A 21,165-nucleotide genomic window follows, 5' to 3' on the forward strand; every position below is an offset into this window, starting at 1 on the left:
AATAAGTATGGCTAGACTATTGAAAAGGAACCTAGGGTCATTTCCTCAACACATGTTGAGGTAACTGAAGAAAAACGACTGACTGTCAAAGATGACAAATCTTCACAGATTGCTTTGACTCACCAGACTTTACGGGTGCTTCGTTATGTCTACACAAGGCCAACTTTTTTAAGACTTTATCAATAGCTGTAAGTATTTGGATATTGCAACTTAAATTTTGGCTTTTTAAAGTTTTTTTTTAACTAAATTGCCTATGAGGTATCCCCACATTTATATAAGCCATTTGTACTTTCACATACATGTTCAGTTGTGGTTTTGCAGACTGTTAATTACTCATTATTTTTAATTCTTTGGATTTGCATCTACAGTTTCCTGAAGAGTAATTTTTTTTAATTCATTCTAGACAGCTGAAGACTAGTATAGATACTTGGGGATCTCCACCAAGGCACCTCCTTAGACAAAGACAGCATGGCAGATGGTCCCTGCCCTGGAGAGCTTACAATTGAAATAATTTTCTTATGTCCCTCTTCTTTCTCTGAGGTATTAGTACCTGATTAGTATCCAGCTGCCTGCTTGTATAGTGTAAGTGCTCTCAAAGGCACCCCTCTCTGCAGCATGCTCAGCCACTGAAAGTAGAAATAATGAGCAGACAGCTTTCTGGCTTGCAACAGTTTAAACACTGTTAAATAATAGTTTTTGACAAGCAGGTTTAGAAATCAGGTGCTAATTTTCTGCAAAGAGTCAGAGAAGGATGTGTGGAATTATCACTGTGCCAGGGAGATCCAATTCTGTAGATGAGACTACACACCCACAGGTCTTGTTACAGGTTTGTACCATTGGTATCATTAAAGAAAAAAATTGCAAGCAGAGCCACTTCTGCAAGACTGAGAGAAAGGTTCTTGAAACAGATATGCTTAAAATGATAAATACCAACCATTTGTACATTATCTGCACTTTAATTGGAAAAGGATACCTGTCTTCTCACTTATTTTAGTTCATACAGGAATTTACATGCCTATGTGACCAATTAACTAGGGGAATCCTCTTTGTAATTAAGAGCATTGTATTCAGGTTTGTATTATTAGTGAAATTGTTGTTACTTGTTGATGTATTTTGAACCTAGGACATCTATGATTATTCTCCTTCCTTTCCTCCTTCTCCATCCCTGCATCCTATTGGTTTCATACTTGAAAATGTACTAAGCTTATTGAAAATTTGGTCTAGTTACAAGGAGTGTGGATAGTGCCAGTAGGGAATGACTGCTTATTGCCTCTTCCAGGACCGGAATCAGGAGGCATCTTGACCCCTGCCCATGGGCTGATGTCTCAGCCTGGCCCGCAGGGTCAGTGGCTGTTCTCCTGTGTCCACTAGAAAAAGCTGGGGAATCATTGCCCTTTCTTCTTGCACTGAGAACATACTGTGAAGTCTCCAAAAGCCTGAAAGTTTCTGGGATTTAGGGTGTTGTGGAACATTTTTTCACACATGCATGCTTAGGCATAGTGTGCTGATGGGAATGGGCAGGGTCCGGAGAGGCTATGTAAACACAGAATCCAGCCCATAGTTACATCTCTTAGTTCCCTATCTGGAAATCTATCTTACTGCAGGCTGAACTTCCAGTCATGGTGGTATTTAATCATGAGTGTCAAGATGATATCACACTGGCTATGCTCTGAAGCTGGGGGCAGGGTCTGATTTTGGGTCTGCTTGGGTCTAAGACTTTGGTTCAGGTTCATAAATGGAAGACTTCAGTGCCTCAGGACATTCCTGTTCTGCTTACTGAAACAGGTTTTTCTGTTGTTCATCAGTAAGTATTAAATTAAGTTCTTGTTTTAGATCAGATTTGGTAAGTTGTCAGGTTTGCAGCAGCTGTGGGGAGTTGGAATGAAGTTACTGGCTATGCTTTGCTGTGGTTGCAATGGGGGAGGTGTAGGTATTTATTTATTTAGATCAGAAAAGACAGATTGCACTTACCTGTTACTGTGCCTGCTCTTGGGGCTCTCCATGTGCCCTTATGGCTCCTGGATCTCTTTGTCAAGCATTTGAAGAAAAATCAATCCTTGGAAAAGTCAGTTCATTATAGCAGGGATCGTTGACTTGTCAAAAGTTACTGAAGACCCTATCAAGCTTTGCAAGAAAAAAACCCCAAAACACCAAAACGCCCCCACAAAACCAAAACACAAACCCCGTTCTATTCGTCCCTTTCTGATTTGATTCTTTGTCTCAGCTCTCATTCCAAAGGGCAAGAGGCAGTAGCACCACCAACAAAGCTTCTTTTACAGCCTTTTTTGGCATTAGTTATGGAGGGATCAGATGTCTGACCTTTCAGCAGTAAGTAAAAGGAGAATAGAAAGATCTATATTCCTGACAGTGTTTGGAAGTGCCTGGTCTCCCTAGTTTTTCTTTGCACTGACAGTTGTATGCGGTGTGCTCTAGATGTGCCAATAATGTTAAGGCAGAGGACCAAGCTTGTTGGCTTTGGCTGCTCCTTCCTGGCACTAAGTTGAGACTGTTGAAGTTAGCGAACTCTCTTAACACGGCAAAATCCGCTTTGCCATGGGGTGGTCCATCTGTGCACAAATCTTTCTAAAGGTCACCAAGGACTTTTAAGTTACATATGTTAATCCAGAGTGCCTCCTATGAAGGATATCCCTGTCCTCGTTCCAGCCCAGAAACCTAGTTGTAAGCTTTATAGTTTTCAGTAAGATATATAGGAACTGGATCTTAGTAGCAGAAAGAGTGCTTTAAGAATTCCAAGAGGTACGGTATAGTGAAAATCATTGTGTGTGTTTGTACACTGAGAGTATGTGTGTGGAGGCTAAACAGAGTCTTACAATTTCTGCATTATAACCATATTTAATAATATCATGTACCATGCCAGTAATATTACCGGGGATGGGGAATTTCACATTCTGTGCAAGTGCTTGAGGCCTAAAGCAGATACCATAGCTCTCAAGACTTCAATGCCATGCATGGCAGATATATTAGCTGGCCAGAGGAGTAGACACTTCCTAAATCTCATCAAATGTTGGGTGCTGCAGACGAAGGATGACACTTTTGAGCCATACCTCTTTTTCTGAGGAGCAATACTACGTCCCTGGAAAAGCTATACTGAAAGCTGCCCAGATTTTACTTGAATCAACATATCCTTTTATTCCTTCTCCCCTCTTCTCCCAAGGAAAAAGGGAAGATATGTTTGCAAGCTAATGCTCTGGTGCTTTGAGCCCCCGTGCATTGCCAATGACCAGGCCAGACAACTGTCTTGAACTTTTGAGAAGGGAGGAGCACAGGCTGGCACAGGCCGCTGAGCGAAAAAGATCCTGCAACGTTTGGAAGATGAATCAGGAGGGAAAAGGGCCCCAGTTATAACAGTGCACATGCTGAGTCACAAGGACCTTCCTTTCAGGGAATGATTGCCAGGCACTTTTCTGGAAGTTACACTTTTTAAAAAGCCCTTAAAGGGGCCTCTAAAAACAAAGGCACCCAAATTTACAAGTGGCCAGCAACGTTAAGGCACAGGACCCTGCTTGTTGGCTTTGGCGTGCATTGAGTTCAATATGTTGAAAGCAGAATCCATTGTAGGTACACGTAAATAGCTTCTATACAGATGTATTTGATTCTGTTTTCAATTGTGTGAAAGTATGTATGTTTTCAGTGAAAATTTGAATTTTATGTATTTAGGAAATTAGAGATTAGACTGTGATATATGCACTTGAATTTCATGTAAATTAGATTATGGTAAAATTAATACAGCCTTTCATATAGCCTTTATGCTGTACTATCTTTTGCCTTTTATTTTGAAGTCTATCATTCCTTGCTTTGCTCTGAAGTACTGAACAGTAGCAACAGAAGTTAACTCTCAGTGTGACTGTCCACAATGTTAATTATCTGGATATGCTTTTATTCCTACAGCGAAGATGTTTGTAAACGAGGATTTACTGTTATTATCGATATGCGGGGATCCAAATGGGATTTGATCAAGCCTCTTCTAAAGACCCTTCAAGAAGCCTTCCCTGCTGAGATTCATGTTGCCCTGATTATAAAACCTGATAATTTCTGGCAGAAGCAGAAAACGAACTTCGGCAGTTCCAAGTTCATCTTTGAGGTGAGAGCCCTGTGAGATATGTATGGTAAAACATTATCTCTGATAAGAAATTTCCTTGAGGTAAAAAAAAAAAAATCCAAAGCCCTGTGATTGAGAGAAAACAAGACATCTGAGGACTGTTTGCAGGAGTGGGCATCAGGTTGCCTTCTGAGCACACTGGTGGAACAAGGTGCACGTTTCATCTCAGAGGTTCACATACATAGTTCACTTTGGTGAGGGTTCTTTTGTGGTATTTATTTTTGGTGGTGCTGCATTCAGTCTTTCCTTTGTTTCTCTTAGAAAAAAAAAAAAACACCACCAAATCAGTAAATATACTAAAGACAAAGTTCTGTAGATGCTAATGTATGCATTTGTTAGTTGTTACCCAACTTCAGTGGCTTTGTTTTTATAAAAGAGATTTATACTAAATTTATCTCTATATTGTCACCCCTTTAATTGAGATTTACAATTCAGGGGTAACATTAACAACTCATGTTAATGTAAGGTACCTCAGGCAGGTTAATTGAGAAGTAACCAATATGCAACAACTGCATAATTAAAGGGAATTTTACTAACTTTGTCATTGGTGAAGACAAACCAGTAGTGTTCCCTTAGTGCACTTTAGTTATCTGTGAATTTCAGCTTCTTGCCCAAAGAGAGGCAAAGCTCAGGTCCATGAAGTGCTCATACATCAATCATGCCCAGCCATGAGTTAGTCATGTGTTGGGTTTTTGGGTTTTTTTTTAATTTGCTGAGAAACAATTCTATTGTTGGCTGTCTTTCTTACCAATCCATTAATTTCAGACACTCGGATTTTGCATCTCCAGAACTCAGAAGAGAATGTGGCTATAGTTTTAATGTTGACTGCAATGGAAGAGTATATTTAAGTATATATTTAAGATCTGTTGAAGTCAGTGTGATTTAAATATGTCCTTATTTTCAACCTCTTCTTAAAAGCACTCCTGAATTGTAGTGGGCAGCTAGATTGGTGTGAAGCATTAACAAACTTTTACATTATCACAATTTAAGTATTTGTACATTTTTTCCCTCTGTCTCACAAAAAAACCACTCAACTCATAAATTTTGCTTTGTTTAAATGGCTCCTCACCTTCCTTGGCTACCTATGAGGACTCAGCCATCAAAATAACTTCCACTTGTGCCTTTGAAAGCGAGCCTGACTTCAGTATAGGTTTATGTCACCTCCAGACATGCCTCACACTGAAATCACTGCTCCTGGCAGAAGTGGCTGCCCTTGCAGTGCAATGAGATTGGCAGTTCCCTGTGGGGAATGAGAGGGATCAGGGCAGTGGGAAGGAGAAAAGACATGTATGGATACAGAAGAATGTGGAGCAGGAGAGAGGCTGTGCAGAGGCTTGTAATAGAATAGCTTTTGGGGATGGGGAGCTTCTGTTTAATATATATATGGGCACTAAGGCACAGTCCCGTAATAGCCCAAGAAGAGACACCTTATGCATGTGTATCCAACACTGAATAGTAAACAAAAGCAATGTCTTCCTAAAGCTTCAAAACCTACAAGTAAAGTAACAGAGTTCAAATATAAATTTTAGAATTTTTTTTTTGTTTTTAAAATGAATTGATACTTTCAGGAGGATTGACTTGTATTTTTTTATTGTGTGGAGTTGGTGTGATGATAGTGAAAGTAAACTGTGGTCAAGCTATTCTTCATAGTTACAGCTCTTGAGTCTGTTGTGTTAAAAGCTTGGACTCGTTTGCTGTACATGCTGGCTTGCATTAAGGATATCTGCATTTTGTGTGTGTGCCTTTGAGCCTTTGTCTGCTGGGCTGTTCACATGGGTGTTTGTAAAGGTTCACAAATTTTTGGACTGGAGGAGAAGAGTAAGTGCTTTTGCTGTCGACTGGGCCACCCGCAGACACTCAGAACTGATGAGTCCTTCAATTCTATGATTTTAAATAAATTTCTTAAGCTGTGGTCCACTGTACAGTAGACCCCCTGCAATATACGCATCACAATCCAGGAAATTCTGTTTAAAGGACTCTTGTGGCTGCTGCTGCTTATTGGCAGGCTTGGGCTCTGGGGCAGCTCATCTCTCTCATAAGAACTGTGAGTATCAAATAAGCATCACAGTTCAATATGACTCACATTTATTTGATTTATGTGGGGTAACACAGCGGTACCCTCTCTGCTCTGAACCATCATGGTGATTTCCCACAGCTGTGATCAAACACGAGGTCCTTGGCAGGAACAGACTGCAGTGAGAGGCACTGGAAGTCTCTGCTGAATTACCCCGTCCACAAACTCAGCAGTAACCAGTGGCGGATTTAAGGCCAGATTCTGCTTTTCAGCTTAATGGAAGCATTATGCATGTGCCAGGGCAGTGTATGACCCTTAGTGGAGTCTAATGATCTGCATTTTGTGTTGTGAGATGCTGGCAGAATGATCCTGTGTCATAGTCCAGAGAGTGCAGCATGCCTGCAGATCATCACACAAAGAAAAGAGAAAAAAAAGGGTATGGTTGACATATGTGACTCCAAAGCTTCCTGTCACTTTGAGGAATGGACCAGGCAGCTTAGTTAGCATTAATTTAGAGGTGCCTTCAAGATTATTTTCTTTCTGCTGCTGAAAGGGTTTAAATAGTGGGCAGCACTTTTAAAAGTGATTTCTAAAAGACAGACGGGTGATGCCTGAGAGACTTTATCTCTCAGGTTAAAGCCTGAGAGACTTTATCTTATTACCTACCTACCTACCTAAGGTTGTTTTCATGAGAGTTTCAAGAAATCCTTAAAGAAACAAATCTGAATAAAGAAATTTGCTGCAGAATTTGTGAAATGGAAAGCCTTTCTGCTATATCATCTTGTCATATTCTGCTCATGATAACAGCAGTGCTTGCATTAGCTAGACACACTGCAGGCAGAACGCCCAGGTATTAGCCATGAAGAGGAGTCTTTTCTTGACAGGCAATTAAAGTCTAAATTGAATTATCTTCAAGGGGTCAGTGTCCAGGTCAAGAGGTTTAGAAATCTGAAATCCCTCTGAAGCTACACACTTACCTTCCCATTGTTTGTTGGCTCTTCCCTCTGTCCTCCCCCTTCCCCAAAGCAAGGAACACTGCAAGAAAATTTTAAAATAATCTTTCTGCTGAGCATAAGTTCAATACAACCCCAACTTTAATACATTGCAGAATGCCTGATTTTTTTAGATGGATACAAATTGGAAGAAAAGCCTATTACTAACTTTAAACCAGTGGGCAGCCTGATATTTTGGACATAATTCAGGATAATGGACAGGACTTGAGGTATTTTTCTTTGTAGATGACTTTTACAAGATTGCTGTGATTATTGGGTGCTTCCACTTCTGAAGAGCACAAACTCTGACATTCTTTAGAGGCCTGATCTTTAGGGGATAGATGTGCGGTCACTGATGAACATCACAAGCCTTTAAGGGCTGCCAACTTGGGTGTTAACATGACTGCACTGAAAATCTCTAGTAACATATGAAAGTCTATGCTCATATTTCAGAAAAAAAGTAATTTGTCTAAAATAAATGGGAATCGCCATCAGTTGTTGCGTCCTTAAACTGTAAACTGCTTTCCAGACTCCCAGTGCATTTCTCTATCACTGATTACTGAGTCTGAAAGAATTAAAACCATCTCTCATTGATTGTGTATGATTCATGAGCAGTACTTTCTATTAGCAATAAATTCAAATTGTTAATACTCCAATCGCATTTCACTTTTACATTGATTTTGTCTTAATTACATTAGAAATTACTAATATGAAAGAGATCTGCCTGTGGCAAAAGCCAACTGGAATAATCGAGAAGAAAAAACCAGCATATTCTGTGTTATGGCAGTTTGCAATACCTGCTTCAGTTCACGTGCCTAAAACTTTTGCTGCTGTATAGCCACTAGCCTGAGCGTAACACAAGTAGCAGAATCCCTGTAATACCATATACCTGTTTAGTGAACAACCATGTCCAGATACCCAACAGCTGTAGTAAAAGTCTTCATGTCCAACTGGGTTAAAGCAATCTGTGGCAGAAGCATTCTCGTTATATGTTTTCGATAGGCAGGCCAGCTGAAAAAGACAGACATCATTCCAGTAAATAGCATGTCTTCTAATAAATAAATAAATCAGTGCCGTTAATAGAAAAGTTTTCAATCCAATTAATTAATCAAAATTAAACATAGTCCTCAGCATCTTTTACAATGTTCCCTCAGTTATGTATTGATGAGGAAAATAATCCCTTCATGCTATTTATGGATTGCACTGTTATTTCTGATTAGACAGTCACTGATTCAAACGCTGTCGTTTTCCCTTCCTTAGACAAGCATGGTATCTGTTGAAGGCCTGGCAAAACTTGTAGATCCTTCTCAACTGACGGATGAGTTTGAAGGATCCTTGGATTACAACCACGATGAATGGATAGAGTTGCGCGTCTCCTTGGAAGAGTTTTTCAACAGTGCCATCCATTTACTATCAAGGCTGGAGGATCTCCAGGAAATGTTGGCTAGGAAGGAGTTTCCAGTTGATGTTGAAGGCTCAAGAAGGCTGATTGATGAGCACACACAGCTTAAGAAAAAAGTGATTAAAGCTCCTGTGGAAGAACTGGATCGTGAGGGCCAGAGGTTATTACAATGCATAAGATGCAGTGACGGTTTTTCTGGTAGGAACTGCATTCCTGGAAGTGCAGATTTTCAAAGTCTTGTGCCAAAGATCACCAGCCTTTTAGACAAGCTGCATTCTACCCGGCAACACTTACATCAGATGTGGCATGTCCGCAAGTTGAAACTGGACCAGTGCTTTCAACTCCGTCTTTTTGAGCAAGATGCTGAGAAGGTAGGGAATAATCTGTTCCTTTCATACTTGAACCAAGACTTCATCACAAGGACACTGTGACCATTTTTTCTATAATTAGCAACATGAGGTATTTGTCACAGGTGTAAAACTCATGTTGCCAGCAGATGTACTTTATGTGACTCGTGAACCAAATTCGCTGAACTAATTGTTGGATGTAGCAGGCATAATGATATCCAAGAATAACTTGTCTGTGTCACTTTTGATGAAAGTTAATCTGCTTTTTTATGTCACAATGGGTACATTTGGTAGACATGAGCATGAGAATCAGGCTTTTTTTTTTTCAAGTTTCTTTTACTAAGCTTATGAATATATTTATCTACATGTCACAGCACCTAAAGAAGAATGATTTTAGGGTTTGATTCATGGTGATTGTTGTTTGCACTTCTTGCGAGTCTATGGGAAATTTGTAGTTTAAATCCTCCTAATTGTTATCTCAAACAACATTTTCAGTTTCCCTTTCCTGAGAAATCACAACAGGATTTGCAACTGGTAAAATCTTTAGTGATGGCTTTGTACCAAGCACATGGCCACTTAGTTCCCACAGCACGAGACTGGAGACTGTGTTTAGGTTAAACATATAAACAGGCCATGAGAAGTATTCTGAAATGACAGCAGCATGCAAACCTCAGTGTGGCTGTTTTGCATTAAAAAACACATAAGGATGGCATTTGAATTCATACCTGACTCTCAGTCAGTGTCCAAGATTCCTTTTCATCAGCGCAAGACCTTATGTGAGAAATATTTAGCATTAAATTATTCCATTGCAACTTCATGTGTCCTAGGCGTTTGTAATGTAGCGTATCAGCCTGAAAAGCACTTAGTGTCTCAAAATGAAATACAGTGTACAGAAGTACTTAGAGCAGCAGGCACACAGGTAAGTAACGTGACTTTAGAAAGTTGTAGTTCAACAGGTGTGCAGTGCTGCTGCAGGGTTACATCCCCATTCCCTGCCTCTTCAGAAGATACTCATTCAGGAACCTGTAGTAGATAGGGAAGTCCCCTGCAAGCAAAGCATAGCAGCTTGTCATGTTTGTTGAAAAGACTGGCTAAAAACCAACCAGTGTTCCCTAACCAGGTCTCATACACACCACTGCCTACAAATTTCACTAATACACAATAATGCAGGCTTCTCACTACTTCCAGTATTCCTTTGCTGTTTGCCTCTGGAAGCCTATGCAAGTACTGATTTTGGTGAACTTATTTTAGAAAACTGTGTTGTGCTAGAGTCATGGCAGCCTCACTTTCTTAATGCAGAAGTGGTTGACATCTTGTTAGGTGGTTTTGTGAGAAGTCTTTGCTGCACATTTAAAATTCTAGGCCACAGAAGCAGGGTGTTCTCAGTGGAAGGTACTGAGCTCTTGGACTCATGTTCATCTAGTCTGTACATCCATCAAAACCACCAGTCTCTGAATCTTCTCCACCTAATGTATGATCCAGTTGTTTCACAAATGTGTCTGCCTGGACCCGGGAGGAATAGCAAAAGAAACACAGACCTCATCTGCAGGGTGATATCACTGAAGATGATTTTTTTTTTTTTTTAATCAGCTGCAAATTAATATTATTTTTAAAACATCAGGGAGAAGCACATTGCTAAAACATATAATCTTCAGTAGTGCAGAGCAAGACACAACGCATTGTTTTTCGATGCATGTACTAAATATCTCTAAGGGATGCTAGGACTGAAAGGGCTCCATCATTGTATAATCAACCCTCCTATTGGGAAAACCTTGAATTCAGATGAGTCCCTCTAAAATGAAAGTCACTGCAGCATCACTCAAGAATGCACAAAACCAGAGTTTTTCTTCCAAACACTACAATTTCTTCTTCTTCTCCTTTTTCCTTCTGTGCCATAAGGAGATACTCACTGCTGTCCTTCCCAGCGGTGGCTGTATTTCAGTCAGTGCTTCAGTTTGGATTTTCAGTTTCTTTGGGATTATTCAGATGACCACTGCTTACTAACATCAATTTTTATTTTTATTTATGATTATTGTTTGCTAATATTTTTTGCAAATTATTATTATTCAGCAAATTGCTATATTAATAATAATAATAATTTTATGAGCTGAAAGGCTCTCATATCAAGTCAGTGTCTGAGAAATTCTTGTTGCCAAGCACCGTTCTGTAGTGTTGAAGGAAGTCTCCAATATATTTTTCCTTTCTAACCCTGAACAGGCATAAAAGGATGGTGTGATTCAGTTCTGAGCACTGTGACAGCGAGGTTCTTTGTACGTGTTGTTCTGAGGTTAAGTGTAAGGTTTAGGCAAGTCCACAGATAAATGAAACTTTTGAGGTGAAGGAAGGAGCAGTGAGAATGTGATTCCTGCCTTTTTAACACTGGCTATCTCGAGCAATTCCTGATTGACAAAAATGGCATTTTGATATTCTCAATATCTCTTATTCATCTACCTCACATTAACTAATCACACAGTCTTGCTTTGGCTTCTCTGAGTAGCTCTTCTTGCCTTTCCTCGACTACTACATTTTCCCAAATAATAGAAAATACTTTCTTGTTTTACACTCTCAAATCAGTGTTTTTAATTTTTCAGTTTGTGAGTCCCTAAAATTCTTCCAGGGATGGCTGCAGATCCTTTTACTTACATATCGCACATGTAGCCTGATGTAAAATATTGATGTGCTTATCCTCCTTAGCTGCCTTTTGCAGATCTCTTTGAAGCAGTCTGACCATCTCAGACTGGAAAGTACTTGTCTCATGAAATGTTCAGAGCTAAATCCAATCTGAGCGCTGTCTCCACTGTATAAATAGCCACCACAGTGTGTCTGTGTATTGAATTTTAACTTTTTCTGGTACCTCCATTTGCTCAGTTGCACTTTACCCTCTACAATTAGGCATGGTAGCAGAGCCAGGATGGTCTTCATCTCCTGGGGAGAGGCACAGCTCTTTCCATACAAGCTGGATATGTCATTTAGTGCTAATCAAATGATGACTCTAATACCTTGTGCGAGCTCAAACTCCAACATAAAATTCTGAATATAAATAAGGGTTTAGAGTCTTTTAAAATACCTCTGTATACTCATTGGGTGATATTTTAGGAAACCTGTTCTAATAAGGTGAAAATGGACAAGGACTTTCCATTTTCTGGACACCTCTGATTTTAAAAATTTCAGGTGTCCTCATTGCCTGGAAAGTTCTTAAAGGTGGGAAAGAAAAAAAAAGAGGGGGACACAAGAAGGAAAAACACACAGTATTTTAAAGTAGGTTAATTTTTGAACCCCTTACTATTAAAATACCCAGGATACTCAAAGCAAATCAATTCACTTTTTCCCCTCCTATAGATCGCCTCTGTTGAAACATTTAGAAATGACAGTCACTGCCTGGACACACAAATAATTCAAATTACAGGTATTACAACTTACAGAAGGTCTGTATAGCTGTGCGCTGAGCAACTCATTTTATTGGCAACATAAAGAGGGGATGGCAGTCTCACTCTGGGCTTCTCCCACTCAAATCAGTGGGAGAGAGCAGAGCTGTGTGTGGAGAAGATTTGTCTCCAAGTCAAGCCGTTAGGGTTTTATTTTCCTGTGCCGGAGAGGAAAAGCTGGGCTCTCACATAGACACAAGCAGTGCGGTGAGATTGAATGCCCAGATGGAGACTGGAAGCTCCCTGAAGCTCAAGTCAGGAGGCAGGTCAGTGTGTGGGGAGCTTTGGCAGAGTGGTGCGAGGAAGTTCACATGCTGTGCAGCGCTGCCTGTAACGATCTGCTGATAAATAACACATTTCAGCCGCTGGTGTAGCCCTGACCCTCACTGTTCAACAAATTCATTCCTCACCAACTAATATATACATATGTATGTACATTTGTACATACATATGTAATTTTGAAACTAGAACTGAGGCTTCACTGTGTTTTTACTGGGTGACAGGGAAAATATTTTTAGCCATCATGAAAAAACAAGAAAAAATGTAGCCCAGTCTAAATTGAATGTTGTTTAAAACAAAAAAACCACAATCAGCATTGATCCAACTATTAGAACTGTCTGAGAAATGTTAATTGGTTGGTTGAAATCTGGACAGGGAGAAGAATTCAGGCAAGAGTCTACATGTTTTGCACTCGAATAAATACCAAAAGAGAAAAAATTATCCTTACATTCTGCTCTTTCCAGCTTTTCTGGAAATCATTTGTAACTGGCACCCAACTTGACTTTTGTAGGAATTTCCCCATCATTTTGGGTTGGTTCCAGATCAATTTTACTACCCCGGCATGTATGTGAATGAAAAACAGCTATCATGATGTAATCAGTGTTGTCCACATTAAGTATAAACAATATAGTCATCAGCTGGACTGAACCAAGGATCTCTACTGTAAACTTGTAATACCAGAGCAAAGAAGGAGCAGGCTGCTGTAATATCATCCAGGTCAGCCTCTAACGAGAAGCAGAGGAGACTGCGTGTTCTGTCTGTCCTCACCTCCCCTCCTCCTTCCTGACGCTACAGAGTCCACTACACAAAGGCAAACGCCAAAAGATGGCAATGGTAGTTAGAAAATGCCACGAGTGAATTTCATGGGAAGTTTGCAGTAGGAGAAACATTTTATTTGGATAGGGCCAGCTTTGTAGAAAGTCTAGTGGCAAACCACAGGCCACATCTAGTCTTAAAGCAGCAGCGAAGTAGTGGGCTTGCACTCAAAACCATCTGCCTCATCCATACTAAATCTTCCCTTTGAAAAGCACGGCTCTGCCCGTGATTTTCCCTGTGGAGCAGGCTATGGGAAGCTGCACTGCTGCTGGGGGCTGCCGTGGTTCTGCTGCCCTGTGAGCAGCTGCAGCGAGAGGGAGCAGAGGGCATGGCCTGCAGGTCCTACCCAGAGCAGCTGTTGCTCCCATTTCCCAGGTGATGTGACCAGCCTCGAATGACAGAAAGATTTCAGTGGGTGCAAGAGTGATCGGAATGTGATGACAATGCAAAGGTCATGCGATAGAAGACAAGTTTGGAGGAGGGGGAGTAAGCAAAATGGTTGGGGCGGAATAGGGTGGAATAACGTTGCAGCAATTCTCTTGCATCCCACCTCCTGTGCAGGTGTGGGCGATGAGACCGTGGCACCAAGGAGTACCGACTGCATCCCTCCCTTCTCACACACAGCACTGCTTCAGGCCTCTTCTTGGTCTGGTCTCCTTAAATAAGGGAACTGATGTGTTATTCTACTGGGTAGGTGCTATTAAACTCAGCCCCCATTTAGTGAAATAAATAATGGGGCATTTGGTGTCTGATGGAGGAAAATCACAGATACACCAGCTGTGCAAAACTCCCGGCCAGTGTCCTCTTCCCATTCCTAATGAAAGTATTGGGAAGACTCCTACTGAATTTCAGCAGAAGCATAATATACCCATTAACGCTTATTTTGAAGTGCCAGATGAAATTTAGGAGTTCCTGGTTTAGAATCTAACAACACTATACAGAGTTAGTCTAGAAAAATACAGAGACGTTCTAGCTCCACAGCAAAGTCAGTGGGAGATAAGATTATCCCAGAAGTATATAATCTCAGTATTTGAACCATGCCCACGCTATTATTGGAGTATCACACCTGCCAAAGGTTCACGTTCCTCAGAAAGAAAGAAGGCTCTGCAAGCTACTCTTTGTCAAAAAAGACGTAGGGTGACTTTGATGGAATAAGAGAATTTACTATGTGGTTTAGGGGGGGAAGATCCCTTTAAGAAAGAAACATTGGTATCTTGATGTCTGAGAGAAAGGAAACTATTGGTGCATTTGTGATTCTGTGATACATATCCACTTTAACCATTTCATACATTACTTCCCCTTATACTGCACTTAAAACTTCTGATGCTGTATGTTCTGTAATAAAATGCATTACAAATCTGATGATATGATCCTTCTTGCTAATAGGAAGCAGTTTATTTTATTACAGTCCATTAAGTAGAGCAATTGTAGCTGCTCCTTTAGTCAAGTGATGCTGCGTGGGGAAGCATTTCCTAGAAATGGGTCTTAGCTGACTTTCTGGAAAAGCAGCATAAGAAAGATTTAAAATATCAGCGACATCTTCACTTCCTCCTTCATTTCCCATCACCTCAACATTTTATGCTTCTAGCAGTGTCAAAAGACCCTGGAAGTGATACGTAAGCAGATGATAGAGTTTTCCCATTTACAACATGTCATATTAACCCCTAAGGATTTGTGTAATGCCAAAAGGCATAGCACCTGGGACAGACTCATCTGACTGAGATACAATCCACTTAGTGAAGGACCATTTCCCCTCTCTTATTTCATTGCTGGAAGCACTCGGTTTCTTTGATCTGTTCTACGTGCCATATATACAATTGCCTCCAAGATTTTGTGTGAAATGTTTGCTTAGAAATTACTGTAAGGGGGATGCATCCCAGGGAATGAGACTGGGAAACCAGTGAGGAAAGTACTGAGAAGCTGACAGAGGGAACTGTCGTATGTGAAATGAATACAAAGCGAATGAGTTCTGGGGAGGTGGTTAATTAGGACTGGGGAGGAGGCAGGAAGCATATTAAGAGGGGAAAGAATCAGAATCAGGATTAATAATGAGAGCACATCCTTTGTGTCTTGCACCAAGGAGAAGGATATATATGCCCCCTGTGCTGTTTCACTGCGAAAGGATTTATTACTGAATGAATGGTATTTAACAGTTAACAGTAATAATCATACAGGCATAATAAGTATGGATTAGACATGGATTTTTGTATAGGATTTAGATTTCATTTAAGTTACATGAACACCACATTGGTGTACAGAACTCAGCATGCCCTGGATTTTCCATCTAAGTACTTACACCATGGATATCACAACAGTACAGTAAGTGAGCATCACAGTAAGGAGCTTTCCTGGAGATTTTGAACACAGGGGGTGTTGTTAGGCCTGAGGTAAGCTCTGTGAGACTTCCGCAATAAAAGGAGTCAATAAGCTTAGCGTCTTCTGCAGATACATTTGACTGATGGTCTAAGTGAGGTCTTTGCAGAGAGCTATATAAGAGTGACAAAGAATTTACTGCTAAGTATAAATGAAATCCCTTACCCATAGTCTTAGAAGAAGAGCTCTCAGAGATCCCAAGGGCTCAATTTGTTGTTGGTACCTGCCCCTCTCAGCCCAAAGCAGCTGCTTCTCTCTTCATTGGGTGAAATAGCTCAGTTTCAGGCTAGTTTTAGCTGCATCCCTGGACCTGATTGCATTTCGGTGCTTGACATCTCCCTGAGTTGTCTGCTAAAAAGACAGAGGCCTGGTCCTGTACAGCAGAGAGAGTCTCAGCTTGTACTGAAATTAGTGAAAGACTCACGGTCTCTGTAAGAGTTCCCGCTCACAGATCCTCAGCGAGCCAGTGCTGTTAGAGCCCTGCACCCGGGAGCTGCGTAGCCTCCTTCTCTAGCTACTGTCTCTGGCTCCAGCCTTACTGATGGCGTGGTTAGCAACTCTGTCACCCGCTTACAGAAACGGGACCTTATTTCCAGCTCTCTGTGCTGGGGTGTCCCTCCCTGTCCTCGTGTTCCCCCCTGCCCAGTGTTCCAGTTATGTTAGTACACGTTTGCAACATTGTGGGCAGCCTGTTTTGCCAGGACTTGCAGTAGTCCTAATATAAGAAAAACACGCTTTGAAAACGTTCCTGACACAATTGGTTCTTATCTTTAAGCTACAGAAGAAATACACAGATCTCTACATTTATGGATCTGGACTAGACATTGCTCAAGAGCAACATTTAGTCAAAGCATTTCAAGGTGCTTTAGCATAATTTTCTCTGTCTTTTCTTATGCATATGGACTCTTGCACAGAGCACATAGTGTCTGTTCTCTCCTGAAACCTTGTTTCCATATCTGGCATCTCCTCTCTTATACTGCCAGTGAAAAATGCTTTCTTTTATAATCTGATGTTTCCCTTAGCATATGGTGCCTTTTTTGGTATAAAGATTCTCACTAGATGACTGTTCTTCCCCATTAATAAAATTAGACTTGGGATGCCACTGCTAGTAGGGAAAGTCAGCTATCAGCCTAAATAAGTTGCCATGTGAATAGGAGATGATCATCACATGCCATTCTTTGTACTTAAGTCCACTCAGAAACTAAAACAAGAGAGGACAAGCCCCATGTTCAACATAAAGTGTTTGCTCTGACACAGAATTTCTAATACCAGGCAGAACACAAAAAATGGGTGCACAAATTGTTGAACTGGCAGACACCATCTTAGAATATCAGATCTTAAAATGTCGGAAAGATAATTACATAGATGATGTGGAAAGGAGGCTTAAATTGAGACTGAGGTGGGTGCATAAACAATAGTTAAGTGCATGTTCGTACGGCACCTAGCACAGTAAGGTACTGAGTCAGGCTGGGGTTTTGGCTGTTTCCAGCAAAGAAATGCAGATTTGCAGTTGAAAAACGCCCTTGGAGATGTAAGGGTATGGAAACATTCCTACTAAATAGAGATATGTATTCAGTACCCAACATGACTGGGGTTGCTTTAGTATAGTAGTGGGAATATTCTGCTTCACTTAAGATGTTTTGTGCAAGACCTTTCTAATAGCATCAGTGGAGGACAAAGGATCAACACAGGAAATTCTTACCAAAAGGGGAAACTGTATATCCATTCCTAAAAGTCTGTGTATTTCTCCAAATGAACCTATGCCAGCTCTAATCACTTTTGTTTAATTTCTTTACACATCTTAGAACAAAGGAGGCTCTGATAAAACAGGTGACAATTGAAAGCATGTAGCAGTAACTCTATTGTAACAGCAGTTTTTCATTAATTTTCAGTGCTTATTCAAATGTGTTCTCTGTCGTGTTTCTCTTTTTTTGCATTTTAAAATAATTGAACTCTTGCTACTGAGTACTGCTCCTGCTTTGTCTTGAAGCACATCAGTGCTGTCTGTCATGGATAAGCCGCTATAAGGTGTTCTGATGCAGCGGAATAAACAGTACGATGTTCTGAATGCATCTTTACTGATGATTTCTCTGAAGCTTGGTGGTAGCAAAACACAGCTTAGGCTCATGGATTCCCCAAATTACAGGGTTTACCTGGTCTCAGACTTTTTTTTTTTTTCATTTTTTTTAAAGAAACAAAAGACCAAAGTTTGCCTAGAAGCAGAAACAGTGTTACAACAAGGGGTGGTTGTGCACTGAGTGTGTGTTCACAGTTCCTTGTGATGCTGTGAGCATAGCTGTCATGTGCTAAAGAGATTTCAGAGTGGGATCAGCACCTTCCACTTTGGAAGGCTCTGAGAGTAGCAGCTAAACTGTGTCAAATCTGCAATCCCCCTCACCTAGTCATGGCCACGAAAGAATTATTGGGGAACTGTGGGGTAAATCCTCTTCAGCATCTATGAGGATAAATTACTTGCAAAAACCTTCATTTTAACAGATAGATGAATCCTGCATAGCCTATATCTCTCAGTTCAGGAACCTGCATGCTGGGACTTACAGGCTACAGCTCGGAATTAAAGATGCAGCTAGCTGACATCTGCTCTGTTTAATATGAAGTAGGCTTCTGACAGGTTGCTAATGCCATCCACAATTTGTTGCCCCCAATCTAAAGTGAAGAGTTGCCGGCGTGAGAAGTTATCATGGGGGTCTCTGTTGGAACCGTTCATTACTTTGACCACTGCTGGTCACACTTATTAAGATCCTGTTCTTGCTATCTGTAGGAAAGAACAGATTTTTGCAAGACCAGGAGATCATTATAGAACTTTTTAACTTTCCTCAAAGCACAAACAGAGCCCATTTCTGCTAACTGGATTGTAAAATCAAAATGTCTTCATTATTAGTGATGTTCCAAAGGAGCTCGCAGCTTTTTCACAGTGTGAAGCTTGTATCCTGCTACTTTCTTATTTATCAGTCAAGGCCACAGGGGGTCTTCCCCTTTGTACCAATAGCATTGTGAACATTTGCTTTTCTGCCTTTTCATCCACCAGTAGAAAGCTTGGGGATAAATCTAGTAACAACAGGAGAAATTCACAAGTATGCACCAACTGCTTTGTGCTGCTCCTACAACTGAAAGCGGCTACAAACCCAGTTTTGCCATCTGGTTTGAGGAAGTGTGGGATTGCCTTGCCTGCTGAGCAGAGCAGTACAGGGAACTGGATAAATATATACCAGAAATCCTCTTCCGGGTGGATGTTATTCTAGTGGTGAATGTCACCTACCCTTGTTGCAACCATCATTTCTTTCCCTGTGGAGGAGGGGGCAGGACTCCTTTTGGAGCCTACCAGTGACATTTCTGTTTCTGCTGCAACGAGTCTGTTGCTGGTTTGACAGCTCCGAGGGTATAAACTTCCTCCCATAACATTTCCGTGACCCAAATTCAGGCTCCACAAGCAAAGTGAGTAAGAATCTTCTGAAGGCATTTGTGGTGCTGAATTTTCAGATGTGGACAGTTGTCTGTCAGGAAGGGCAATCGTCTGCCAGAGACGGATTGCTGTTGAGCTGAATTGGCTTTGGAGCAGCAAAATGAAAGTACAAAGGATGCAAAGTTCAAAGCTAAAAATTGGGAATTAAAAACCACAGGGGTTAACTGCCTTGCCTCCTGTCACACAGGAAGCCTGTCCTGCAGTGGGAGTCCTGATCTGATGTGTAAAATAGATACCTCCGTGCTTTCTGTCTTTCTTTAGCAATTCGTTCTGCCCTGTGCTGCCAAATCTGCTTCTTTTTTTTTTTTTTTTTTTTTTTTTCCAGGCAGCTAAATATGTTGCCTCCACAGCACTTGGAATTGAACCTGATCTTTTTGATGAGAACGTAAAAACAATAACAATGCCTCGCTCCAGTGCTGCAGCTAGGGATGAGGAAGACTTGCGCATTTCCTTCATGCGAAGTGTGCCCTATAGCATAGTTACAGCACTCTATGTGATGTGCACTGGATTATCCAACGCACTTGTGACCTTTCAGTGCAAGAGGGCAGAACATGAACCGAGTGATGGCGTAGTTCCTGCTTTATGCTTCCAGACTCTGGCAGCAGCCACCTCACAGTCCGTCCGCTCCTGACTGTAAGGAAACGGCTCTGAAGCCTGCCGCTGCTGAAACTGGAACATGGTGTGCTGTGCTATTTGTAGTTTCCTGCTGCCGACACTGGATACGCAGTTACTATTCCTCTTGCTTCCTCCGTGAACATTAGAATGGGTCCAAAAATAATTGAAGGCAGTATGTTCCGATGGAATATTTTTGCATTTGCACAAATTTCCTCTTTATTTTGCTTGCCAATTTTGATAGGGAGCATTTTGAGGCTGTTTCAGCTTCTCCAACTTGGCACCGCTGGGAGGCACAGGAATGCTCCCCTGATCAGTACAGCAGGAGAAAGAGTTTTGGCATCTGAATACAGCCTTAAAACACATTTTTAAGGATGAATATAGCATATTGTAACCACGAAGTTCTGCTTTAACTAATGAAGACAAGACGACCCAAATGCTCTAAAGGGCAACGAAGCCCACACTTCTAGAAAAAGAGAAGAAAGAGGCCCTCACACATAGAAAAAGAGAAGAAAGCTGCTTTTTTTATCTATTGCTTTGATCCTCAAGAAGGTTAGGTGATAAGAGCCTAGCTGTCAGGAAATAATGTAATTAAACTGTGTATGAGGTTCACAGGCTTATTGTGCAGCATCTTTCAGATGTAGCTATGTGATTATTCCTAAATGAATGTCTTCCTGGCCTGGCTGAAATGCTTTAAATGGCCCACACTTGGCAGAGCTTGGGGTCTTAAAAGTATGGCTTAAATTAGCCTTCATATCTATTTATAGGGAACACAGAAGGGTGGGTATGCAGTTGAGAGATTGCCTCCTCAGGAGCTGGTGATGGTTTAAGAGGTGAAACCAGGAGCATGGTCTGTGGGTCACTTCCAAGAGTATCAGTCTAATTTTAAAGCAGGTCACTCTGGCTTTTCTTATGATTTTACATATCATGCATGTTACATTCAGAAATGTTCCTTGAACCTCCATGTATTGCAAGGCCCCTGTGTATTACCTGGTATTGAAATCCTGGATGCCTTACGTTGTACACAGGTGCTGAAAAGGTGTCACAAGCCAAAGAGTCACGAGTTGAGGTTTTCTGGTCAATTTATTGCTAATGAACACAAATTTCTGATCTCAATTTAGGTGTTGAGAGGAAAAAGTAGGACACACTCCCATAAATACCTATTCTTCCCCAGATTCAATTATTTCCCTGATTTTGTCATGGTTTATACCTAGTCCATCAAAATTCTTCTGGTGAGGTGTCCTGGTTTTGGCTGGGCTAGAGTTAATTTTCTTCATAGGAGCTAGTATGGGGCTATGTTTTGG

The 21,165-nt window shown here is 41.0% G+C and overlaps 1 protein-coding gene across 7 annotated transcripts in view; it reads left to right on the top strand.

Moving 5' to 3' along the window:
• Nucleotides 1–21,165, top strand: part of KALRN (kalirin RhoGEF kinase) — a 515,104-nt gene that overhangs the window by 199,877 nt on the left and 294,062 nt on the right. For all 7 annotated transcript variants that reach the window (XM_075757089.1, XM_075757095.1, XM_075757087.1 and 4 more), the window contains exons 4-5: nt 3,910–4,102; nt 8,387–8,899. In XM_075757089.1, the coding sequence (XP_075613204.1) occupies nt 3,910–4,102; nt 8,387–8,899 (706 nt within the window). The remainder of the gene's footprint in view (nt 1–3,909; nt 4,103–8,386; nt 8,900–21,165) is intronic.

This window comes from Balearica regulorum, chromosome 6 (genome assembly GCF_011004875.1).
Source record: "Balearica regulorum gibbericeps isolate bBalReg1 chromosome 6, bBalReg1.pri, whole genome shotgun sequence".
NCBI classification, from domain to species: domain Eukaryota; kingdom Metazoa; phylum Chordata; class Aves; order Gruiformes; family Gruidae; genus Balearica; species Balearica regulorum.